General features: G+C 39.5%; 1 protein-coding gene across 3 annotated transcripts in view; it reads right to left on the reverse strand.

Annotated features, from left to right (window-relative positions):
• Positions 1 to 25,410, reverse strand: part of LOC130909187 (E3 ubiquitin-protein ligase BRE1B-like) — a 40,844-nt gene that overhangs the window by 13,829 nt on the left and 1,605 nt on the right. For 2 of the 3 annotated variants that reach the window (XM_057825352.1, XM_057825351.1), the window contains exons 2-19: positions 23,322 to 23,470; positions 22,948 to 23,115; positions 22,225 to 22,537; positions 21,951 to 22,157; positions 18,211 to 18,332; positions 17,990 to 18,136; positions 17,821 to 17,895; positions 17,628 to 17,747; positions 16,348 to 16,527; positions 16,141 to 16,276; positions 13,645 to 13,766; positions 13,321 to 13,580; positions 11,678 to 11,795; positions 11,450 to 11,599; positions 7,428 to 7,640; positions 3,234 to 3,359; positions 3,032 to 3,172; positions 934 to 1,035 (exon numbers count right to left, since the gene is read on the reverse strand). In XM_057825352.1, the coding sequence (XP_057681335.1) occupies positions 934 to 1,035; positions 3,032 to 3,172; positions 3,234 to 3,359; positions 7,428 to 7,640; positions 11,450 to 11,599; positions 11,678 to 11,795; positions 13,321 to 13,580; positions 13,645 to 13,766; positions 16,141 to 16,276; positions 16,348 to 16,527; positions 17,628 to 17,747; positions 17,821 to 17,895; positions 17,990 to 18,136; positions 18,211 to 18,332; positions 21,951 to 22,157; positions 22,225 to 22,537; positions 22,948 to 23,115; positions 23,322 to 23,459 (2,838 nt within the window). In that variant the 5' untranslated portion in view covers positions 23,460 to 23,470. Of the gene's footprint in view, positions 1 to 933; positions 1,036 to 2,770; positions 2,902 to 3,031; positions 3,173 to 3,233; positions 3,360 to 7,427; positions 7,641 to 11,449; positions 11,600 to 11,677; positions 11,796 to 13,320; positions 13,581 to 13,644; positions 13,767 to 16,140; positions 16,277 to 16,347; positions 16,528 to 17,627; positions 17,748 to 17,820; positions 17,896 to 17,989; positions 18,137 to 18,210; positions 18,333 to 21,950; positions 22,158 to 22,224; positions 22,538 to 22,947; positions 23,116 to 23,321; positions 23,471 to 25,410 lie in introns of all 3 variants that reach the window. The other variant, XR_009061711.1, reaches the window with a different exon arrangement.

The following is a 25,410-nucleotide window of genomic DNA, read 5'->3' on the forward strand; positions in this document are numbered from 1 at the left end:
TTAAATAAAAAACTTTTTTTTTTGAAAAAAAAAAACAAAAAAAAAATTTTTTTTCCTCATTAAAAAAAGAGAAAAAAAATACAGTAAATATTTCCTGATTTCTGTAACAGTAAAAAGTGTGATTCACATTTGAACCACTATTTCTCAACTAATGCAGTCAAAAAGCTATTATTAAAAAATTGTAGATCCACAAATATATTTCTATTTGGTGATAAATACAAGCACCAAGTAAGCCTTCTTTTACGAGAAATGTTGTGATCCCTCGCTACTTCCTGCTGCAAACTTCGCGTGTAGGCTCCCTCCCTCCATCTCCCTGCACTTTGTCAGGCCAAGCACTGAAGTTGCTGTGTCTGATTTTGCCTGAGTCACGAAATTTAAACGTGCCGCATGCGTCACTCATCGTTAAACTTGTTAAACAGTTGCTGTGGCAAGTCATTGTGTGTACGTGAGCAGTGGAGTGGAGTTACTCAATAAGCATTTAATAAAGTCAAGCATTTTCTACTACAGTACTTTTTTCTTGTTTAAAAATGATTCGGTTGGAATGTAACATGTTTAAATATTATAATTACGTATTTTTTTAATTATACTTTGGGGAAGAAGGGGAAAAACATGCCATATGTATCGCTTTCCAATTGTAAATCTGAATAAATACATTGATATATATATATTTTTTTTTTGTGAGGGGGTGGGGGTTGGTTACTTCACGGTTTTTCACTTATCGCGGTGGTTTCAGGTCCCCATTAACCGCGAAAAACGAGGGATCACTGTATTAGCTTTTTCCTAGCATAACGTCAACGCATTTTTGTTTTGTTTTTTTGTGTCACATCCAGCTTTAAAAAAAGCTTATGTCAAATAATCTTATGTCAAAATAATTTGTTTCAGAACAAAGCTAGCTCATAATTTACAGTTACGTGTTTCTCATATTTGTCTTACCTTGTACTGATTAATTTCTTCTTGCAAGATCTCGTCGGCGTCAGAGTACACTTCCACCTTCTTCTGTTTCTCCAGCTTTCGCCTCAGCCTGGATAAATCCTCCTGAGGGGGAAAAAAAAAAAAAGACCATGGTCCATGATGGGCTGCCATTGATGGTGCTGACGTCCAACCCAGAATTGGACGTCTCGCGCCGTCAATGGATGTCTTCAATATAACTGTTCTTTTAGTAACTACCATAAGACATACTCTGAATACTATACATATACCTGGGCTGGCAGTGAATGAGTAAATTAAAAAAAAAATCAATAAGCTTTGGGTGAATATATATAAGTACATGAAAATAGGATTGGAATGGAAATTAAAATGGAAAACCATCAATTTAAAAAAATCCAAAGATAAAAATAGAAGTAAATACAGAAAATGAATTTTTTAAAAAAGCCAATAAAATAAAATAATTTAAAAATTTCAGATTTTTTTAAAATATGAAAAAAATCATTATTCATTCAAAAATTAATAATTATGTTTATTTTGAAAAGCTTATCGATACTTTTTTTTTAATCTCATGATTTTAATATTTTAGGATTTTTATCATGATTTTTAGCAAGAATTTTCAATTTCCATCCATCCATTTTCAGCACCACTTATCCTTGACTGCTCATATTTTTCAATTTAATTTCTATATTTAAAATATTTTTCATGGCTTGTCACCTAAATATAAACAATTAAAGGGTATGAAAACACTAAGGGGCTGTGAGATATCAATAGAACCGTTATGTGGCAAGATAACAAATATTAATAAAGTTAACAAAAAAATAAATCACATTCATGAGCAATTATCGAAAATAGAAAATTACGAACATTTCCCAAAGTATTCCGGAAACAGCCAATGGGGCGGAGACATCATAACAAGGAAACAAAAGGTCGAGGCAGGTGCCATCGTTGTTTATCGACGAGAGAGTTGCCTTCGTGTTTTATCAAAAAAATCGCTAAAATGGTTCAAACCTGTCATGCTATGTGGTTTACAAATAGCCATTTGTCACAATGTAGTACCCATAAGTTCCCGAACGCGAGAAAAAGAGCTGGACAACGCAGACAATGAGTAAAGTTCGTCAGTGCTAAGAGGGCTAATTTTGCAGACCCAGCCTCCGGCACGGTTTTGTATGGTGCACATTTTACACCTGAAAGCTATACAAACTACGGACAAATGAAATCAGATTTTGCTAAGAAATTGCTACTGAAAGCAGATGCGGTGCCCACCTACACGCGCAACCACCTAAATGTCCCGAGATAACAAGAAAGAGGAAGATGACTGGCTCTGATGAGACCACCCCACCACCCCAGGCAAAGCAAAGGAGGGAAATGGCCAGAGTGAGAACTCTTTTATAATAAAAAACATATCACGCGTTGGATATTGGACTGGACACATGTATAAATTATCGCTCCCATAGCTGCAACTAGAAACAAAATTGTCCGCCATCATCGCTGCCATTCAGTACTAAGCACTGAGCCGGTTGTTTCCCTATAGTGACGTCACGCACACAATATGCTAGATTTCCCGCATCTCAGGGGCAGGTCATTTTAGCTTGACAATCGACCTAATTTGTATCATTTTCTTGGTGTTGCGATGTGTGTAATTACACGAAGTGGCATGATATGAATTCAAAAGGCATGCGTTGATGGATAAATGATGGAATATTACCATTTCCCCAGGTGCTGTCATACCCTTTAAGATGGAAAAAAATCTTTTACTTGTGCTTTTGCTTTGAAGTTGATGCTACATCAAGTTGAGAAAGCCCATTACAATACATGATAAAATATAAATGTAGTTATAGAGGACATGAAGGTAGTTGGTGTAAGAGCAGAGGATGCAGAGGACAGGGTTAGATGTAGGCAACTGATTCGCTGTGGTGATCCCTGAAGGGAAATGATGAAAGAAAATGAAGATCCTGTTCTATCTATCTGTTCCATCTATGGTTACAAAAAAGAAAACTGCATTGGACGTCTATCACTGTCAATGGCAGTGAATGAGGTAATTGAAAGGCCACTTTTGTCCTGTCATTCAGTAATCATTGAAGTTTGTAGTCTATTTTCTTGCTACCTGCGCCCGCTTAAGGTTGCTGCTCTCTCTCTCGCGGGCCGTGCGGTTCTCGGCGACGGCTACTTGGATCTCTTTGAGTTTGGCCTGCGTGTGCTCCAGCTGCACCTTCTGGTCCTCCGCCAGCTGCGCCGCCTCCACCGCCTGCGGAAAGGGCACGTTGGTCATTTTTCTGTCCGGCCGTTTGCCAGTGATTTTGCCTCACCTTCCGTTTGTTAAGTTCCAGTGCTTGCGTCCTGAGCGACAGCTCTTTCTCCAGGGCGGCCAGCGTGCTCTGAAGAACGCCTTCTTTTTCCTCTAGCTTCTGCACCACCAGAAGCTGAGCATCCACCTGCCCAAAAACAAAGTTTTTCATGAACTCATACTCTTCGGAACCGTGTCCAAATCAAACAACTTAATTCAGTAAGAGTAAATACTCTTTTATTATTTAAAATTGTTTGACCCCCTGCACCCTCCTATTTTTAATACAGGAAAATAAAAATAGGTTTTTATCTTTTTAATAATTAAAACGAAAACAACAGTCTTTTTTTGAAAGGAAAATTAAAAACAAGTGGAATTACATGACAAAAAAAGGAAAAAATATCTGAAATAGAAAACAAGGAAAAAATGTAGATGCTTATCTATTTTTAATACAACAAAAAAGGAGTTGAGATGTTTTTTAACCTAAGAAAATGGTATTTTATATTAATATCTTTTATTTAGGGCTGTCAAAATTATCGCGTTAACGGGCGTTAATTAATTTTTTTAATTAATCACGTTAAAATATTTGACGCAATTAACGCACTAGCCCCGCTCAGACAAATTTAAATGTCAGTACAGTGAAAGGCCAACTTGTTAATTGTGTTTTATGGAGTTTTTCTGCCCTCTGCTGGCGCTTGGGTGTGACTTGCATATGTTATGTGGCGTAATGTCGCCCTCTGCTGGCGATTCGGTGAAGCTGATCATTTGGGTTTCGGCGCGCTTTTCTGACGTTATTATATGTCGACGTGAACTCACACTAATAGACAGTGCTATTCAGACCAGCTAACGTCTGCATCCAGTATTCAGTGGCAGTTCTCATAGCCTCATCACACTGTTTGTGTCTAATGCATGCATCGCTTGTGAGTTATATTCCTCCTTTGTTTATATTCATGAGCATTAGATAGTTATTGGTGATGTGTATTTGAATTTGTTCACATATATGGTGAAATGCAGTTGCATTGTTAGATGCTTGTGAGCTAATTAGCTAGTGCTACTGCTCAAATGGACACGTGTGTGTACATTTTATGTTATTTTGTGATTTATGCAAGTTATTGACACATTGCCTTGTTTTCAGTTTTACAAAAATACAAGAAACGTGCTCCTGTCAAAAAGAGATGACTTCAGTAAAGCCCATGCAACTTTGCCACACCGTCTGATTTCTTTTTGGAACTTCTTATGTTCGCTATCTGTCAATTTGTGTACTCACACACATTGAGGACAGAATAGGGCTCCTACTTTATTTTTTGCTTGAAAATTTTACAAATTTTATTAAAACGAAAACATTAAGAGGGGTTTTAATATAAAATTTCTCTAACTTGTACTAACATTCATCTTTTAAGAACTACAAGTCTTTCTATCCATGGATCACTTTAACAGAATGTTAATGCCATCTTGTTGATTTATTGTTATAATAAACAAATACAGTCCTTATGTACCGTATGTTGAATGTATATATATCCATCTTGTCTTATCTTTCCATTCCAACAATAATTTACAGTGAAATATGGCATATTTTATAGATGGTTTGAATTGCGATTAATTGCGATTAATTACGATTAATTAATTTTTAAGCTGTAATTAACTCGATTAAAAATTTTAATCGTTTGACAGCCCTACTTTTATTTATTCAATTTTCTGTATTTTATAAATATATTTAACATTTGAAAAAGAATGGAGAAACAAATCCTGCATATTTCATATATTTATACATTTGTTTTAAAAAAAATTTTTAAATGAGGATTTTCTTTGAAAGCAACCAACAAATAAAAACAAATGTTTTTAATATAAACAAAAACATTTAAAATTAAAAAAGAAAAATAATCTTTTATACAATAGAAAATAAAAATTAAAAAGGAAAAAAAATGCAAATAAGATTTTTCTCAAATCGAATTTTGATTTAAAATTTTAAAAATTGAAAAAAGGGTGGGTGATCTCTATTGCCTTTTATTTATTTTTTTAATTTATTACAAAAGAAAACCTGAAAATAATATTTTTCTGTCGTCCTCAAAAGCAGACGATTATCTTAAATATCATTAAAAATTCTCCATTGGAAAACACTGACAAGAGTTTCATAATTACGACCACGGATGTCCTGATCCAATCACGTGATCGGAAATCGGGCCGATCGCGCCATTTTTCAGAGGATCGGAATTGGGTGAATAGGGTCGGACTTTAATTAAGAAAATTTTTTTCTTTCTGCTTCATGCTCGTACAGCCTCTCACTCTCCCTCCTGCTGCTTTTCTTGGTCAGCAGTGCACTGGAGTTAGCGATTTAAAGTATGATTGACAAGTTTGAGGCTTTGATCTTTGAAGAGAAGCTTGGTAGCTCTACCGTCAAAGGTGTACATCTGTCAAACAATGTTCAGCTTGTTAAACACTAACGGTAGTGTGCTGTGGCAACTCACTGTGTAAGTGAGAGGCTGTTCTCAGCAGCTTGAGTGGATTTGAGTGGACTCACTCAATGAACCATTTAATAAAGACAAGCATTTTTCTATGTTATTCTTTTTGGCAGATTCTCAAAATCAGGTGACTCGGATGCAAAAATATGCAATTGAGTTAAAATACAGTGTATCACAAAAGTCAGTACACCCCTCGCATTTCTACAGATATTTAAGTATCTTTTCATGCGACAAAAATGACAAAATGACACTTTGACACAATGAAAAGTAGTCTGTGGAACTCAAAATATAGGCATTAATATCTAAACCCCTGGCAACAAATGTGAGTACACCCCTTACTGAAAGTTATCAATATTAACATACAACATGTCAACTGTCAATATTTTGTGTGGCCAACACTATTATCCAGAACTGCCTTTACTCTCCTGGGCACGGAGTTGACCAGAGCTTCACAGGTTGCCACTGGAATGCTCTTCCACTCCTCCATGACGACGTTGCGGAGCTGCCGGATATTTGAGACTTTGCGCTTGAGGATCCCCTAAAGATGTTCTATTGGGTTCAAGTCTGGAGACATGCTTGGCCAGTCCATCACCTCTACCCTCAGCCTCTTTAGTAAAGCAGTGGTCATCTTGGAGGTGTGTTTGGGGTCATTGTCATTCTGGAACACTGCCCTGCGACCCAGTTTCTGGAGGGAGGGGATCATGCTCTGCTGCAGTATTTCACAGCACATGTAGGAGTTCATGTTTCCCTCAATGAAATGTAACTCTCCAACACCTGCAGCACTCATGCAGCCCCAGATAATGACATTTCCACCACTATGCTTGACTGTAGGCATGACACACTTATCTTTGTACTACTCACCTGGTCGCCGCCACACGTGCTTGAGACCATCAGAAACAAACAAATTAATCTTCGTCTCATCAGACCATAGGACATTGTTCCAGTAATCCATGTGCTTTGTTGACATGTATTCAGCAAACTGTTTACGGGCTTTCTTGTGTACCATCTTCAGAAGAGGCTTCCTCCTGGGGTGACAGCCATGCACACCAATTTGATGTAGAGTGCACTGTATGGTGTGAGCACTAACAGGCTGACCCCCCACTTCCTGAAAGAAAGCATCTGGATGTGACGCTCAGCACGTGCGCTCAGCTTCTTCGGAAGACCAACCCAAGGCCTGTCCTGAGTGGACCCTGCTCTTTTAAAACGCTGGATGATCTTAGCCACTGTGCTGCAGCTCAGTTTCAGGGTGTTGGCAATCGTTTTGTGGCCTTGGCCATGTTCATGTAGCGCAATAATACCTCTTTTAAGATCCTCAGAGAGTTCTTTGACATGCGGTGCCTTTCGGAACTTTCAGTGACCAATATGAGAGAGTGTGAGAGCTGCACTACAAATTTGAACACACCAGCTCCCTATGCACACCTGGACCTAGTAACACTAACGATTCACATGACATTTTGGAGGGAAAATGACAAGCAGTACTCAATTTGGACATTTAGGGATGTAGTTTCTAAGGGGTGTACTCACTTTTGTTGCCAGGGGGTTAAATATTAATGGCTATATTTTCAGTTATTTAGAGGGGGAAATAAATTAACTATTACATAAGCTGCACACAGACTACTTTTCATTGTGTCAAAGTGTCATTTTGTCAGTGTTGTCCCATGAAAAGATATACTTAAATATCCGCAGAAATGCGAGGGGTGTACTCACTTTTGTGATACACTGTATAATATTCATAATCGAAATTTAGCGAGCGTCAGCACCTGCGTCTTAAAGGTGAGGACCTGGTCAGCCAGTTCCTCTTTCTCCTCCTTGAGCAGCTTGTAGATCTGGTTGGATTTGATCCGTTCGCTCATCAACTTGAAGTTGGCGTCATCCTTCTCGCGCAGTTGCTGCAACAGCCGGCTGTTCTGCTCCTGCATGTCCTCGAAGGCCTGGCCTGTGACGTCCATCTCACTTAGGAGCGCTTCTTCCTCCTTTAAAAAAAAAAAAAAAAATTCCAGACAGCGGGAAACAGGGGCCTAATTTCCTGCGCCCAAATAACAAAACCGCAAACCTGCATTTGATTCTTCGGGTTTTACGCTCCTCGCGGGCAAGCCTGTAAAGATGACTCAAGTAGTGTCTAAATTGAAGCTTTTTTGTTCTCAGTGAGCAGATTTTGGCAGAGAATAAATAGGAAACAGCCCTAGCTATTGTGCTTCACACAAGGCCCGAAGCGGCGGGTGTACTAGCATCAGTCTGGAATGCGTTAACTGGACCAGACCTCCCAACAGGAACATGCTGCAGGACATCCCAAGGCAGACGGTCGGGCTCGTCACAACAGCATTGGACCGTTTGGGATGCAGAAAGATGTTAATCTAAGGATTTGATTACACCCAGATACCTGAATTGACGGCGTTAGACGTCCAATCCATTTCGACCGGGAGAGTTCATCCGACTCGCCCGGTTGAAATGGACCGGACGTCTAGCGCAGTCAATGGATGTTTTTGATATAAATGTTCTGAATACTATGCTATACTATACTGAAATTCTGAATACTATAAATATATCTGCGCTGGAAGTGAATGAATTGACAAATATACACCAAAAGAAATTGGTAAAAACAGGTGCATAATAAAAATAATTTTGAAAAAAAAAAATGAAAAAAAAGAATATTAAATTGGAAAAATACAACAAAAGAATTGAAAAATTCAAAATTAAACCCATAAAAAAAAAAATCATTAAAAATTAAAAAAAATTTTTTTTTTTTTCGATGTTTACTTTTTTTTGTTTTTTTTTAAAAATATATTTCAGAATTTTCAACACCGCTTATGCTTCTCAGTGTTGTGGGGGTGCCGGAGGCCAACTAGCTGACTTCCAACAAAAGGCGGACTTTAAGTGGTCGTATTTTTTTAGGGCTGCAGCTATCGAATATTTTAGTAATCGAGTAATCGACTGAAAATTCTATCGATTAATCGAGTAATCGGATAAAATAAATATATTTTTAGGTGAAGAGCAATTATAAATATACATGAGAAAACAAGACATTTCATCTAATCTTGATCCATTTTCAGTCAATCAATGTTTTTATTTTCGATGTATATTGTTGAAAACGGTCAACAATTGCATCTCAGATGTAACTAGAATAAAAAAAGACTAATTCACTGCTTTCACTCAAAAAACTTTTAGATCTTATTAAAGAAAAAAAAAATATATATATATATATATATATATATCTTACCTAAAAATGCCGTTACGCTTGATAACACACATCACTTAAAAGTTAGGATTTTTTTCCCACGTGTTTCAATTGAATTTCTCTTTGTGTCAAGCCATTTTTAAGTTCTAGTTAAGTTTTAAGTTAGTCTAAACTGTAAGTCCTGATAGGATTTGGAGTTTTTGCAGTGTTCAAAATAAATGTATGATACAGGCTGTATTGGAGAACATTAGGGACCAGTGCTACTTGGTGTTTTATCCAGCAATGACTACTGAGCTAAAATTGATAGTTAGCATGATTAAGTTTTTATTTTACACCCTCATCACTCCACAATGCTATGTTATGTTAAAACCTGAATGTAAGACACGTTAGCCACGCATCGACGGTGGTCATAATTAATTGTAACCTAGCCCTCCCCAGGGGTAACGTTACGTGAGCTAGTAGCGACAGTAACGTTAATCTTATTTATTAGCGCTTAGCGCTCTTTATTAGCGCTTAGCGCTCTACTGCTTTAAGATGGCGGCGGTTTACTAATGCTGCCCAGACGCGGCCGAGTCTGTCAAATCACATCTAGTTCAACATACATGTGATCTCTATGAGACTCAGACGCTACCTGTACCAACGTAGCATCGTGCGGGCTAGTATTTAGCAACGTCGGCGTCGTTTGTGTCGGCTGCAGTAAGTTTTTTTCCCCTTCTTCCTCTCCGCACGTGACAGCGCGTTGTCCCGCATTAAAAGTAGTCCGAGCAAAACGTGATGCTTAGAGCTGTCAAAATAAACGATTACTCGAGGTGAATAAAATTACTCGGATCAGTTTTTAAACTCGAGTTACTCGAGTTGCTCGAGTACTCGTTTCAGCTCTACTTTTCTTAAAACTAGATTGATGCAAAAATTGCATATTCAAAAATCTTTTACATGAGTTTTTGCTTCTAAATAGGTGTTAATCAAGTTGAGAAAGAATTAAAATACATCATTACACAATTAGAAATAATAAAAGAATAACAAATATTTTATTAAATGATGCAACAACAAGCATCTATGGTAAAAAATAAGATGCTTAGGTCTGGAATTTGACTTTCCCAACAAGAGACATCAAGGGGTTAATATTTTGTATGTACTTATGTATTAGTCCAGTGCTTTATGTGTATGTGTCAAATGGTCAAATGACCAAATTCAGGCCTCAGGGGGTTAAAAAAAAAGTGCCATGTGCATCCCTGAACTCATTGACTACCATGGACAGCCCTCCAAGTTCAAATGAATTGGACGTCAATTGCCGTCAATGGCAGAACATTCATCGGACCTGCCAAGCGATCCTGACAAACCTCAAAAAAAGCATTACAGAACCAAAAAAACACTAATCATATAGATCATTGTGTCATATTTTTTCATACAACGCTTGCAGGAATAATTCTTATAAGGTCAAAGGTAAATTTTTTTTTTTACTAACAGATGAGCTAACACGGGTGTGTCTGCAGTTCTTGAGGCTCATGTTTAACGATTACAACACCGCTAAAGTGACACGTAGCCTCTGTCAAATCTTGTTTGGGGTTATTCGCCGTCTCACGACAGCTTTCCAGATGTGTCGCATCATTCGCGGACCTGAGGCACACCCAAAAATCTGTTTCTAGAGTCACAGAGGTCAGGGCTCATTCTACAGTACTGTGACTTCTTTTACGATTACTATATGTTAAAACTCAATCGATGCTTTTCTATCCTAGAAAAAAACTTCACATTAGAAGTGGGAATCTTGGGGCACCTAACAATTTGATTACGTTTCAGAGGCTACGATTTGATTATAAATCCATTATTGATGCAACTCCAGCTGTTAGCTGCTTCTAGTATTTCGTACATTAGTTACAAAAATTGTACAGAAATCCTCTCAGGCTTAAATAAACTACTATTTCACTATCAAGTTAACAGTTCAAAATAGTAAATAAAATACTCAAGTCGCCATTCTGTATCAGCAGCTTTCAACTAGATTCAATTAATTTAATGTTGTGAATCAACCGTTTAAGTTATTCCATAATTTCCCTTTCGTCTACTTTTAACATGTGAAAGTTTTAAAACTGTTTCATCATTTAAAGATAGATTCAAATCAAGATTTTGCCAATTTAGAAGTGTTTTAGATAAAAAGTTAATTGTTGCTCAGAAGGTTCGCTACAACAGCCTATCAGAGAAGTCTACTGTTTCAAGATGGCGGCTGTTTACTAACGCCGGCAAGTCTGTCGTTTCGCATCTAGTTCTCTACACATGTGCTAACGCCGCCGAGTCCGTCATTTCGCATCTAGTTCTATACACATGTGATATCTACCATAGCATTATGTGGACGTAGTTTGTAGCAACGTGGGCATTGTTTGAAGCGGCTGTCGGCCGCAGTCAGGTATTATTGTTTTTTTATACAGTGGCATACGTTGTCGGTCCGTTCCTCATTGCGTCCTGAAGACCGCGCTGACTGTGTTTTAGTTCCGCTTTATTTGGCATATTTCAATCATCGGAATTTGGATGTTTGTGAATCATTCTCGAATCCTCCACAACCGAATCGCGAATAATCTAAGAATCGAACATTTCGCACGCCTCTGCTTCACATACCTGCTTAGTGGCGCCAAGCTTCTTCTGAAGATGCTCGATGGTCTCTTCGGCCACTCGGATCTTCCTGAGGGCGTCTTCGTCGGCCAGTTTCTTGCTTTCCTTCTTCTCGCGCTCCTCCAGCTCTCGCACGCGAATCCGCAGCTCATCAACCTGCGGGTACGTTATTAGAAATGTATGAATGTAAAAAATAGGGCGGATAAAAACAAACCAAAAAAAAAAAAAACAAACCTCAGCTTTTGATTTGCGTTCAGCTGCCATGAGCTGCACTTTGTCCCTCTGCTCTTTTGGAGCAGATTTGTACATGTCCAGCAGGAGCTTCATCTCCTTCTGGGACTCCTGAGCTTTCCTGGATACACAAAGGAAGTTACCCAACCTGACGCAAAGAGCATAATAAAGACTATACAAACTCCAGCTTCTACCTCTTCAACTTGTTGACCTCTTGCAGGTGCTACAGTGCCGGCTAGCCAGACCAAACAGACTGAGAGACCAAGAGCTGTCACCATACTAACTCAAGTCTGCACTGCTAATGCCACAACACTGTCATATGCATCTCACTAGGTAATATGTTCTTAGAAATCTGTCTCAATCTGGGTACTGCATATGCAATATTTGCAGTTACATATATAGCACTTTTGTACTGTTACAAAAATACATGTAAACAAACTAACATAATAAGTCAGCCATCTGCCTTGTAGTCTTAGTACTGTTAATCAGTGATCCCCAACCTTTTTCGCACAACGGACCGGTTAATGTGGGCCTCTTCTTTCATGGACAGGGAATATGTGGCAGAAAATTACAGTAAATATGAAATACCACGACGGGGCTAAAAACAAACCTAAGTGCAAGGAAAATGTAACAACATAAGCTTAATCAACCTTTTTCAACAGTGGCCTCTCAAAAGAAACCTGATGGCAAATATGTTTGGTCGCAGGCATAATGATTTCTTCTCCAATCATTAAAGGTTTCTTAGCTTTAGCAATATGGTTCGCCACGAGGTACGATGCCCCTAGTGCATTCGCTTTAGTTGCCTCGTTAGCTAGCTTTTAGCCACAGATCACGCAGAATGGACTAGGTTGTAGGCTCCTCTCCTGCCTCAACAGCTGGCCTATTCCCCCGTAAAAAAACTGTCCAAAGATGTCACCGCCCGCACCACACAGCCAACAGCAGCTAACATTACTGTTTACATTGACTCTGGGCTGTGCAAACGCCCCAGTAATGGCGGCCAACCACTAAAGGGCGACGTACACAAATCTCTACTCGGATTAGTCAACAGGCATATTGATGTGTCAAGAGGCACAGGCCAAATTGCAGTTGTTAACAAATGATTTATTATTATTACTTTGCCGCCCACTAGCAACTGCGCCACGGACCGGTACTGGTCCCCGTCCCGGTGGTTGGGGAACACTGCTGTAAATTGTCATAGTGACTGTTACATTAGCGCTACATCACCACTTGCTGCTAGTCGCTTATTGACTTTATTCCCCAATCTGTGTACGGTGTAATGTGTTTTTAGCCTTATTGTAGTTTTGCTTATGTTTTATGTCGAAGCCTTCTATCTTTGTACAAGGGCTGGTCACAGCTTAGCACAGCAGTTATGCTGATTGTCCATTAAATGTCTCTAAACTACGATGTTTGGTATTTGTTATCTAAGCGTACATTTGCATTCATGGTGCAAATATTAAATGAACAATAAATGATTGAAAAATAATGAATACGTAAAGTTGACGACTGCATATATCGGTATTGACTTGATCTCTATCAGATTTTTGAAGTTGGACAATATCGGTATATCGGTTAAAAAGTAATTATCGGACAACTGGTAAGTCTAAATGAAAAAAAAAGGGAAAGAACATTCAGTATGGTTGCCCTACTTGAGTTCGACTCGCAGCATCTTGAGCGTGTCCGAGTCTTTTCTTTTGACCTCGTCGCTGCGCTGCCTGTCACGCTCGCGTTCCCGCTCTCGTTCACGTTCGGCCTCGCGCTCCCTCTCGCGGGCCCGCTGCCTCTCCAGCTCCTTCCTCCTTTCCTCCTCCTCCTCTTGGTCCTCTTCTTCTTCCTTCTTCACGTCGGCGGCATCGCCGCTCGACTCCTCCAGAACGAGAACGCCCGTTTCGTTGCTCAAGCAGCGTAGCTTTTGCCCGGAGAAAAAGAAGAGTTATAAAGCTGCGCGCAAAATGACGGCGGGCGTCATCTACCTTGTTGATTTCAATCTGCGTTTCTCGCAGTTTCCTCTTGAAGCGCTGCACGTCACCTTTCAGCTGAAGGTTGTGGTTCTGGAGGCTGCTGATTAAGTGTCGCATCTCCCTGTTGATTGGTCCTGAGAGATGTTTTACATAATACATAAGACAATGCGAGGGCTATTGATCACTTTTCCAAATTCATTCAAGTTCTTTATTGTGAATGACTGAGAAAAAATATCAATTAGAGTTCCGTTGTTGCTTGTTTTTTTGTGCCAAAAAGGAAATCTAGCAACTAGTTAGATTATTCCACGAGAAAGTGTTACGTCGAATTTACGTGTAAGTGTAACCCACTCACCAGTGTCCTACTCCAGTCTCCAGGCTTACATACACACACACACACACACAAACATGGTAAGATTTGTTTTCTTATCTTGGCCAGAGAGAATATGCAATGTTGCTTTCAAGGACCTATGAGTATGACATCAAAAAGCATGTTTACTTTATATTTCGCGCGGTATTTTATGCTCCTGAATGAAATGGAGTGCTTGGATGTGTATGGAAGAGATTGTTTTATTTATTCTTTTTTTTTTAAATCCTGCGCCATGAAAATGAGTGATTTCCGGCTCTAGTCTCGGGTTGAGGAAGAATACGAATGTGACGTCACCCGGGTCAGCATCTCACAACACAGCCATTGCCTTATAGAATGCAGATGGACTGCGGATTCAGCAGATTTTGCGGATTAATTCGTTTATTTTTCCCATCACGCCAGCCCAATGTGCTGCAGGCTTTTGTTGCTGCACCAGGGAGAGTGGTGTGGGGCTTTTTGGATTTCAAAAGATTCTTGTTCACTGCGATGGGCAAAAGAAGTCCGACAATCAAGAGACCATTGGACAGATGACGAAGTGAGTAAGCTTCGTGTTTTACATTATCACAAATACTGGGATCATGGCAAACGTTTCAGTAAGGGAGTGGCTTACATTTTGTGGGTGATAATACTACTCCTGTATTGTTTACATTTTCTGCATTTCCCCTTCTGTCCCCTGCGACGAGCACTGCCTGCCGACCCCTGTGGGCTGGCCGATCGGTGAAAACAGTAAACCCCGACGCCGTGTGTGACATGAGTTGCGGTATTTTGTGTAATTTGTCATTTTTGGTGTTTCCCCTTCTCTCCCCGGCGACGAGCACTTCCTGCCCGCCGCTGTGGGCTGGCCGATCGGTGGAGACAATCAACCCCGCCGCAGTGTGTGACATGAGTTGGGGTACATTTCTGTGATTTGTCATTTTAGCCATTTCCCCTTCTTTCCCTGGCGACAAGCACTGCCTGCCCGCCGCAGATAAAAACTAGGAAACGCCACTCGGTTCAGGTTAGTATGCAGGCTAGCTGTCACGCATCCTGCTTTGTTTACGCTCTTTCCTTAGTCTCCGAAGCCGAGGCAGGGAAATGACAAAAGCCGGACTAACTTCGGTGGCATAAAATACAGTTCAGCAGATGCAAGAAGTCGAATGTTTTGACCATTATGCAGTCATTTTGCCCTGCCATACTGAATAAATGCATTTTTAATATTTCATATTCCATTTAGCACAAGACTGTTATTTGTCATGACCATACCATTTATTTAGCAGTTGGGGGAAAATTCTTAGATAAAATACATATCTTGTAAAAATATGGGAGAAGAGAGATTGAAACAATGACATTTTGCTGCTCTCTGTTGCAATTTTCCTCGTTCTGAATCGTCACCCTCAATGGGCAGAATTCTAAATCAGCTGAAATCGTGACCTTGGCGACATCATCCCCCAGCTGGGGACACTAGAGTGCTATAATGACAGACTGGGCTAAACGGCAGGTTAAAAGACTAATTTTTCATCATCTGCGCTTTGCCAAATTGTTGTATATAGTCAAATCGTCTCAAAATTTGATTCAAATTTACATAATAATGCTATTTAAGACTTTTTATGCTGTCACAGGCACTTTAAAGGTCCGTGCTGAGTGGTTATTACGCACTAAATGTAACTCGTAGCGTTAGGATAGCGTTTGTGTTCACGTTAGCATTAGGCTAATACTATTGGCAAACTTTTTTTTTTTAATTTACACAGGGTTCGTGGCGTCCAGGTGGGTCTAATTGAAAATAATGCACTATTTTCCTGCTAACTGTATATTATCACCAAGATGGCGTTGTCCCTGTAGACGCTATGTGCTCCTCTGTCAATGTTTATTTGGAATAGTTGGAAAAGTTTATTGATTTTTAGAGTATTTTTTTATTTATTTTACAGACGAAAACATTTTTAAACGTCGACTGAAACTGGACGAAATTAGTCTGTTTTCATCAACAAAACCTAGACGAAAACAAAATCATATTGAGATGATTAAAATATGACTAAGAATTATCGTTCAAAAGACTAAGACGAAAATTAAACACTGCTCCCAGTCAAAATGAATTGGACGTCTAGTGTCGTCAATGGCACCTAACGAGTTCAACCTGCTTATTTGCAGTTCAATTGCAGATTACTTACCTGCTTGCTCATTAGCGGCGAGATTTTGCTCAAATTCGATGCGCAACATCTCATATTCTTTGCGCACTTGGGCCAATGTGTCCTCCAGCTGGATGACTTCAGTGCGTAGCTTCTTCTGAAGGGACAGCTCGTCGCTCTGAGTGGTTAAACACGCACATTACTTAACATTTCACGTGAATAAAATCTTTTTGTAAGAGTGACGTGAACCTCCATGTGCTCGATTTGTCGGAGGTGGGCGTTCTTGGCCGTGAGCAGGAGAGCCCGAGCCTCGTCCAGCTGGGTTTTCACCCCCAGAGATTCGTTGTAGAGAAGTGAGAATTGCGACTGAAGACATTTGTACTCCAGCGTTTCCTTTACCACCTCTTCTGGAATATTACGCAGGTCGAGCTAGAAAGATGAGAGTGAGTCAAAAATGAACGAGGGCTCACAAAGGATTATTTTCGATTCATGAGTGATTATTTTTGTGATTAGTCTACTGACTGACTCATTAAATCACGTTATTTACCATTACATTCGTTTGGAATTTGCGTTTTATTTCATTAGAATAAAAATCGCAAGAAAATAGAAAATATTTCTTTTTAATTCTTATATTTTAAAAAAGTTAAAAAAGCTTTTTCTCGCCTTGCTAGTCATAATTGAATTTTTCTTAATGAATAAAATTTTTGACAAAAAGAAAACAATATAATTTTTTTAATTAATTAAAAAAAGTTTTAAAGTATTTTAAATATACATATATTTAAATATATATACATTTAATTAAACAAAAAAGGGATTTTTTATTTATTTATTTTTTTAACAGTTTGGCCTTTAGGTCTCTAATTTAAAATATTTTTTTATAAATGTTTTTCTAATTCATTCATTAATTTTCTGCACCGCTTATCCTCACAAGGGCCGCGGGGGTGCTGGAGCCTATCCCAGCTAACTATGGGCAGGAGGCAGGGTACATCCTGAAGTGGTTGCCAGCCTATCGCAGTTTTTTTCTAATTGAAAAAGAAAAAAGATCATATTAAATTATAGTTTTATTAAAAATATTTTGATGAAAAATAAAATCTAAATGATTTTTAAAAACTACATAATATTTTCTATAAGAGGATAAGGCCACTTTTTACTTCAACAGTGACTAATTGATTAACCAACTAAATACATTTCATCACTTGATTAATTGATCAATTAATCTTTTTAATGAAAGAAATCAAAATAGATTGATTTTGCAAAAAGAGCAGTTGTCAATGTATGGCGGCAGCCCAAAAATGAACACCCGCTTCGTCAAATGAAACAAAATCCGACTTGAGCTGCGGCTCATCTTTCCTCTTGGGAGCAAACCGTACAAATTGCTGAAAAGCTGGGAGTTGCTCCAGCTGATGTAATGCGAACTACATTCCACCCAAGCTTAATTGCGTCCCTCGCGGGTATTATGACAACACGCAAACTGTAGCGGCTTGTTAGTCAGACGACCTAACGGTCACCCTTGCGGTTTCCGTCGTCACCTTGAGTTTCTCGCTTTCCCTCACGGCTTCTTGGAGCTCCACCTGCAGCTTCTCCAACTCTGCCATGCGGCTGTTGGCCAACTCCTGGTTGTGCTCCAGCTCCGTGTTAAGACTCTCAAACTGGGAAGGAAGCAAAATTCACCTACGGAAAATAGCTACGCAAAATGTAGGTCATAAGAAGATGGAAACGTACTTTTTGAATGGTTAATGTGATTTGACCGCCGGCGAGACCCCCGGAACTGCCGGTGCTGCTGTAGCCAGACTTGAGCTGATCAACAAAAACGACAGAAGACACAGTTGTATAGACCCAGTCAAACTGAATTGGACGGCGTCAATGGTATACATGATCATTGGAAGCGCACCTGCTCCATGGCCTCCGCCAAGTGCTTGTTGAGCTTTTGTTCCCTATTTCGGAGCTTCTCGATGTCCCACTGCAAGTCCTCCACGGTGGTTTCCATTTCAGACACTTTGGTTTCCGCGCTGGTTACCTTGTCCACCCATTCGTTGTACTGAAAATGGAAGGTGAATGCTTTATTCTGTGAGGAAATTAACAACGAGCACTACTAAGAGAGAGGCATCCAACCTCCATGCAGGTTTTGTGATGTCGGCCTTGAAGCAAAGTGGCCTGGTCTCGCAGTCGGCGGTTCTCGTCCAGGAGAGTGCGGTTGACGGCGCTGACGCTTGCAAGGCTTTCGTCCTCGCAGGCTTTTGGGGAAAAATGGTCATAGATAACACACTTGTGAACATAACATAGATAAATAGACAACTGTTTTGATAGTCAAATCGTTTTCAGCCATTGTGGGCCTCAGAATTGTCCTTTGTTTTAGCTCTCGGTCGTAAATATTCTTATTTATTCTTAAGATTTTTTGCAAAAAACAAAAAGGGGAAAAAACCAGTAGTCTTGTTTATTAAAAATCAGCTTGATTTCATGATGTTTTATTGCATATATTTTATTTTTTGAGCCTTTTAAAGTTACATATTTTCTCATTTATTTAATTTGAAAACATGTTTATTTATTTTTAATGAGAACAGAAAAAACAAATGTTGAAATTTCTCTTTGCTAATATTTTTTTCAATTTTTCAAAATTATAAACAAAAAGGGAAAAACAGCATTCCTTTTTTCATTATTTTTTTTATTGCACATATATTTTTTAGCTTCTTGGTTGTTAATATTTTCTCATTTATTAATTTAAAAATACCTTTTTTTTTACATTTAAAACACAGAAAAGCAGAAAATATGACATTCTTTATTGTATTTCTTTAAGAAAAAATGTATATACTGTAATTTTCGCATCATAAGACACGCCTGACTATAAGCCGCAACCCACCAAATTTGACACAAAAACGGCATTTTCTCATAGATAAGCTGCACCAGACTATAAGCCGCAGCCTCTCTTCACTGTACCCCACCTGCTGTCAACAGTGTTGTTGTCCAACATGCCTCTTAGCATGCATTGCAGCACTACAGATGTGAATATCAAAATTCATGTTCTGTGCTAATTATTTCTTCAATTACTGTTCTAGCTGTTCCATTATTTGCTAGTTATGGAATTTGGTAACACTTTATTTAAAACTGGTGCCATTAGACTATCATAAGACCAAATGAACCGCCAAGAAGCTTTGCAGCCAATCGGTTCAAGGCTTGAAGAAGCTTCATTTGACCATCACTGCTCCCTTGGGGGAGACAGTCAAACCTTTGCTGCCACCTGCTATCAACACTGTTGTTATCAAACATGCCTCCTAGCATGCATTGCGCCACTACAGATGTAAACAATCAAAATTCATGTTCTGTGCCAATTATTTCTTCAGTTACTGTTCTAGTTGTTTTTTTAATTGTTAGTTATGGTATTTTGTAACACTTAATTTGACAGTGGCGCCATAAAACTGTCAGTAGACAATCATAATTATTAAAGATACACGATAATATCGGTCACCGATAATTATCGGCCGATAACGGCAATTATGACGTCACACAGATAATCCAGATAATAAAAAAATTCAACCGATAATGCAATCCGATAATTATATACTTGATTTAGCCTCCAAATGTGCGCAACCGAAGAATTCAGCACGCCGCCTCCTCAACCCCTCCCCTCTCTGAAGCCCCTGAGGGAGGAGGGGTTGAGGAGGCAGAGTTACACGACAAGAAGTAGTTGAATATTATGGCGGCTGTTACTAAAAAAACGACGCTCTCGCCATCTGCGAAACATGTACCGTAGAAGTTCCAGGCAGAAAGAAAGCGTCCTCATTCAAAACCACTAACCCAGCAGCCGTTTAAAACTGCGTCACAAAGATTTTTGGAACGAATACGAGGCTGCTGTTAGCGGGAATGCTAAGGCTATTGTAAACACAAGCTAAACTACGGGGCTTGTGACAATACAGAGTCGGGCTGTTTGGGGATGCAGCCCAAGGAGGGTGGTAAATTTGCATCTAAGGCTAAACACCGGCACGACTGTAGACCGATAGTCGGCAAGTAGCCGTCTTCCGACGGAGCCCGCTGCTCTGGCCGGTCCGGCAGGCTGCCTCGCCGTAGGCGGGGCAGGCCGGGCCGAGCCGAGCCCGATTTCCCGGCTTCGGGACCTCCGGCGAACACCCCGGTTTCTCGAGCGTTCCCCCACGGCGTGCGAGCAGAGCCAGGACCCGAATACGCCACGGCGAACCAGTCGGGGCGGGCGGATTATCCGGTACGAACGTAGTTGCCGCCGCCGAGACGAGACGCGGTTTGTTTTTTTTATCGAAATGTTCCGAGAACCAAAGCCCTGGATAAAAAAATAATGCAGTTTATAGGACCACCATTCTTCATGAAAAAGTGATGTCCAGTAAGCAAACTTATCATGACGGCACAGTGGTTCGATGATAATTTAACATGGAGAAAACGAAGTCAGCCAGCCAATAATGCATTCAGTATGTAAAATGACGAGCGGTCAGATGACTTTGTAACGCTGCCTTTATTTTCGGCTTAACAAAACTCAGGCACAAAACAACACGCACGCAGATGCGAGCTCCAAATCCGTCCAAATAGTCCTGCCGTGTATCAGTTTAGCTGCTGTAAAGCAAATGTCGCGAAAGCCGCAAATGTAAACAAAGCGCTGCAGAATGGGTACATGACATCTCGCTCTTTTGAGTTAATCATTTTCACAGCGTGCAACAAAGCATATAACATTAGCAATCACTTTTCAAATTATTTAACTTATTTCTCTGATCAATTACAGTCACAGTGCATAATCAAATTCTTAAATCAACATTCTGTAGCCACAAATATTATTCAAAATCTTTCCTTCTTCCAAGTTTTTGTTTTTTTAGGATTAAGTATAATAATGTATTGCTTAAAACAAGGCTGTTAAGATTATTTTCAGATAGCTATTTTTCTTCCAAGAAATCTGAGAGAAATACAATTGAAGCGATGGCAGATAATTTCACTTATTGCCAATAGATTTACACTTAAAACTGACTAGTTTTAAGGAGGTGTGTTTTGCAGTGTATTAATGTTATATATGTTAGGAATGGCTTATTTTTAAAGGCATTTTTGTGCAACTTAGGTATTTACTCTGTAAGTAATTGTTGCCAAAAGTTTACCATTACACAATGTTAGACAATCTGTCATTATTTAGATGTTTGAATTGACGACTTGTTCATATTTTATGTTGAAAAAAAGAGCAATAAATTATATTTTTGCACAGTAATATTTTCTTTTGTGTATTTTACATAAATCTTTTAATAGAATTATCGGCTTGACATTATCGGTTATCGGTTGGAATGAGGAGGAAATTATCGGTTATCGGTATCGGTTGAAAAATGTATTATCGTGCATCACTAATAATTATGCATGACACTGTCATGAGCATTAATGAATGCTTATAGCAGATGTCATTTCGTGTTATCCGGCAAAATACCTTACTTTTGAATGTATGTAAAAGATCCGAGCTGGACATAAATGGAGTTAGTAACATAATTTGCTGGATGACACTTAATGACATCTGTCATAAGCATTCAGTAATGCCAATGATAGTGTGGTGTCATAATTATGATGGTCTTTTTCCAGTCTTATGATGCCGCTGTCAAATAAAGTGTTACCTATTAACCCCCCCCAAAAAAAATAAATAGGCCGCAGGATTCAAAATGTAGGAAAAAAGCAGTTGCTTATAGTCCGAAAATTATGGTATGTGTATATATATATATATATTTGGTTCATATTTAATTAGATTTTCACATTAAAATAATTTTTTAAATAATCACTGAATATTGATCAAATTTGTAATACTTGTCATTTTCGCAGGGGATATGATTAAAAAAACTATTATTAGTTAATTCAGTCCGACTTACCCGCAGCTTGAATCTGCTTGCACATGTCATCGATGCAGCTGTGCAGCCTGTCGAAGGCGCACACCAGGCAAGCGATGGCTTCCTTGCTGAACAGCATGCGGTCCTGCAGGTGCAGCGCCATCTCCTCTTCCGTGCTGTGCTCCAGTGTAACCAAGAAACCTTTGGCGCTCTCGGTCAAGGGAACCGGTGGGGGTGGCGGCGCAGCTTCTACATACATCCAAGCGTTATTCCATTTGTTTGGTCAGAAAGGGAAGATTTTAACCAAACATTTAACCTGCAGTGGGTTGCCGCGGAGCTTCTGTGGGTGTTAACTGTTCCGATCCATCAGACGGTGGAGGGTGTTGCGGAGTCTCCTGATGTCCGTCTTTGGCCACTTCATCTGGCTGCAGATGCTCGAGCTGTTTGGCCTCATTCTGCGCCTCGGGAAGGGGCGGCGGAGGGGCACCGGATGTTGGCGAGGACAGACTGACGGCGTCTACATCCATGGGTGAGGGATCCGTAAGAGGAGCAGGTGGGGGAACTGGGGTTGACGGCGCTGTGGTCTCCGGTTCAATGTGATTGCGCAGAATTTGGACTTTGTCTTCCAACTGGGATAAAGATGTTTTTCAAGTCACTAGTGCTAAACGACTAAAAATCATAGAGTAAGAAAAAGTTGTCCCAAAATTCTCAAAAACTGTTTCGCTGATTTCTGTAGTAGTCAATCATTTAAAACACTGAACTAAAAATTTTCAAAATCTTCATTGTTTTATCTATTTTTTGTTGTGATTTATTTTTTTTTATATTAAATAAGTGTATATTTTTTAGTCACATAAGAACTTTTTTTTAATCTTTCCAGCTGTATTGTCAAGCTCATACTAATAAAAGTGTCATTAGCTAATTAGTTAACTCATCATAAAATAATGTGATTAATCCACAATCAAAATAACAATTTGTGGCAGCCCCAACAGTGTCTTTATGTGCTTTAGATACCGGTAATAATTTTTTTGTATCATATTACCTCTGACCAATAACGGTTAACAATCAGCAGGGTGGTGTCATCCGTCGCTTGCCTCTTTTCCAGTTTCTCGATTTTCTCTCGTAACTCATCCTCCATCGCTTGCCGTTGCTCCAAGCGCTCGCTCAGCTTTTTATTTTTAAACTGAATCACCTTCATGTCCATTTCCTCCTGCGCATCAAGAAAGATTTTAAGTGACTTATCTTAACTCACTGACTGCCATTGACAATGATGTCCATCATGGACCTTGGTCTTCACAACTTTTACAGTGCAGCATTCATTTCTTGCAAGACCCTCCAGTTCAAATAGATTGGAGGTCTAACACTGTTAGCGGCAACGAACCAGTTAAGTATGGTGCGATTTGTAAACCAGCTCACCGTCGATGAGACTCCGGCGATGCGGATGGGCTCGATGAGAGTGGTCGTGGTCTTCTCCTCCTTTTTGCTTTTCTTCTCAGGTGGGCCAGGAGGACTGTCTCCCCCGGAGGGACGCTTCCCTCCTCCGACACCTGACATCTTGGCTTCCCCTGCGTGAAAGGAAACGTATTGAACATATTCGGGCTGAAACGATTACACGAATAATTCGAGTTACTCGATTTTGAAAATAAAGGAATTTTCTCCGCCTCGAGGAATCGTTTAATTTTACTAGCTGCAAGCATGATGTTTTGCCCAAACTACTTTTAATGCGGCACAACGCGCTGACATCACGTGCGTACAGAAAAAAGAGAGAGGCAGCGGATACGTTTGATTTCAACCACGCATGAATATAGAGGTAACGACGAAGAAGCTGAGGAAAGCCAACAGAAATGCACCAAGACATAGCAGAAAATGTCAAAAGTGTGGGAGCATTTCAAGCTGGAGACCAAGGCGAACACCGTTTTATGTATTCACTGTAAGACAGCGCTTGCATAACACTACCCCACCCGGCCCCGGCTACCCGCTGACGCTACCGCCCCCAAAACCCGGGCGACCTGCCCGCCTATCACCGCTCCACCGAAGGCACCCAGTTTACTCAAGACACGGTAAAATTAAGTAACGTAGCGCGAATAAATAGGATTAATGTTACTGTACCTTGCTAACGTAACTAGGGCTGCAGCTATCGAATATTTTAGTAATAGAGTAGTCGACTGAAAATTCAATCGATTAATCGGATAAAACATTTTTTTTTAGGTAAAGAGCAATTATACATATAGATGAGAAAACAAGACACTTCATGTAATATTGAACCATTTTCAGTCAATGTCTTTATTTTCAATGTACATTGTTGAAAACAGCCAACAATTGCATCTCACATGTGACTAAAAAAAAAACTAGTTCACTGCTTTCACTCCAAATACTTTTAGATCTTATAAAAAAAAATATATATTTCTTACCTAAAAATGTCATGACGCTTGATAACACACATGAATTAAAAGTTAGGTGTTTTTCCTACGTGTTTCAATTGAATTTCCACTTGTGTCAAGCTATAAATTCTAGTTAAATGAGTCTAAACTAAGTCTTTATAGGATTTGAGTTTTTGCAGTGTTCAAAATAAATGCTGTGCTGTATTGGAGCACATTAGGCACCAGTGCTACTTGGTGTTTTATCCAGCAATGACTACTGAGCTAAAATTGACAGTTAGCATTATTATGTTTTTATTTTACACCCTAATCACTCTACAGCGCTGTTTTCACAGATTAAATAAAGCCTGTATGTAAGAGTTAGCCACGCAGCGACAGTGGTCATAATGAATAGAAACCTAGCCCTTCGCAGGGACAACGTGAGCGAGTGACAGTAACATTAATCTTATTTATGAGCGCTCAGAAGTGTACTGCTTTAAGATGGCAGCTGTTTCATTAACGCCTCCGAATCGGTCATTTTGCATCTAGTTCTACGTACGTGATATCTATGACACGCATCAGACGCTACCTGCTAGGCTGCTACCACCGTAGCAACATGCGGGCGTAGTTTTTAGCAACATCGGCGCAGTTTGTAAAGGCTGTCGGCTGCAGTAAGGTATTTTTTAATTGCTTCTTCCTCTACGCACGTGACGTCAGCGCGTTGTCCCGCATTAAAAGTAGTCCGGGCAAGACGTGATTCTTAGAGCTGGCAAAATTAAACGATTCCTCGAAGTGAATAAACTTACTCGGATCAGTTTTTAAACTCGAGTTACTCGAGTTGCTCGAGTATTCGTTTCAGTTCTAAACGTAACGTTAGCCCTGCCGAGGGCGAAGTTTCCATTAATTATGACTACTGTCGATGCGTGGTTACTTTGTCTTTCATACAGGCTTTATTTAATCTGTAAAAACAGAGCACTGTAGAGTGATGAGGGTGCAAAATAAAAACATAATAAAGCAGTTAATTTTAGTTCAGTAGTCATTGATGGCTAAAACACCCTTAAATTGAACTAAAACTTAAAAATAGCTTGACACATGGAAATTAAATTAAAACGTGGGAAAAACACCTAACATTTAAGTGATGTGTGTTA

The sequence above is a fragment of the Corythoichthys intestinalis genome, chromosome 21, assembly GCF_030265065.1.
Source record: "Corythoichthys intestinalis isolate RoL2023-P3 chromosome 21, ASM3026506v1, whole genome shotgun sequence".
NCBI classification, from domain to species: domain Eukaryota; kingdom Metazoa; phylum Chordata; class Actinopteri; order Syngnathiformes; family Syngnathidae; genus Corythoichthys; species Corythoichthys intestinalis.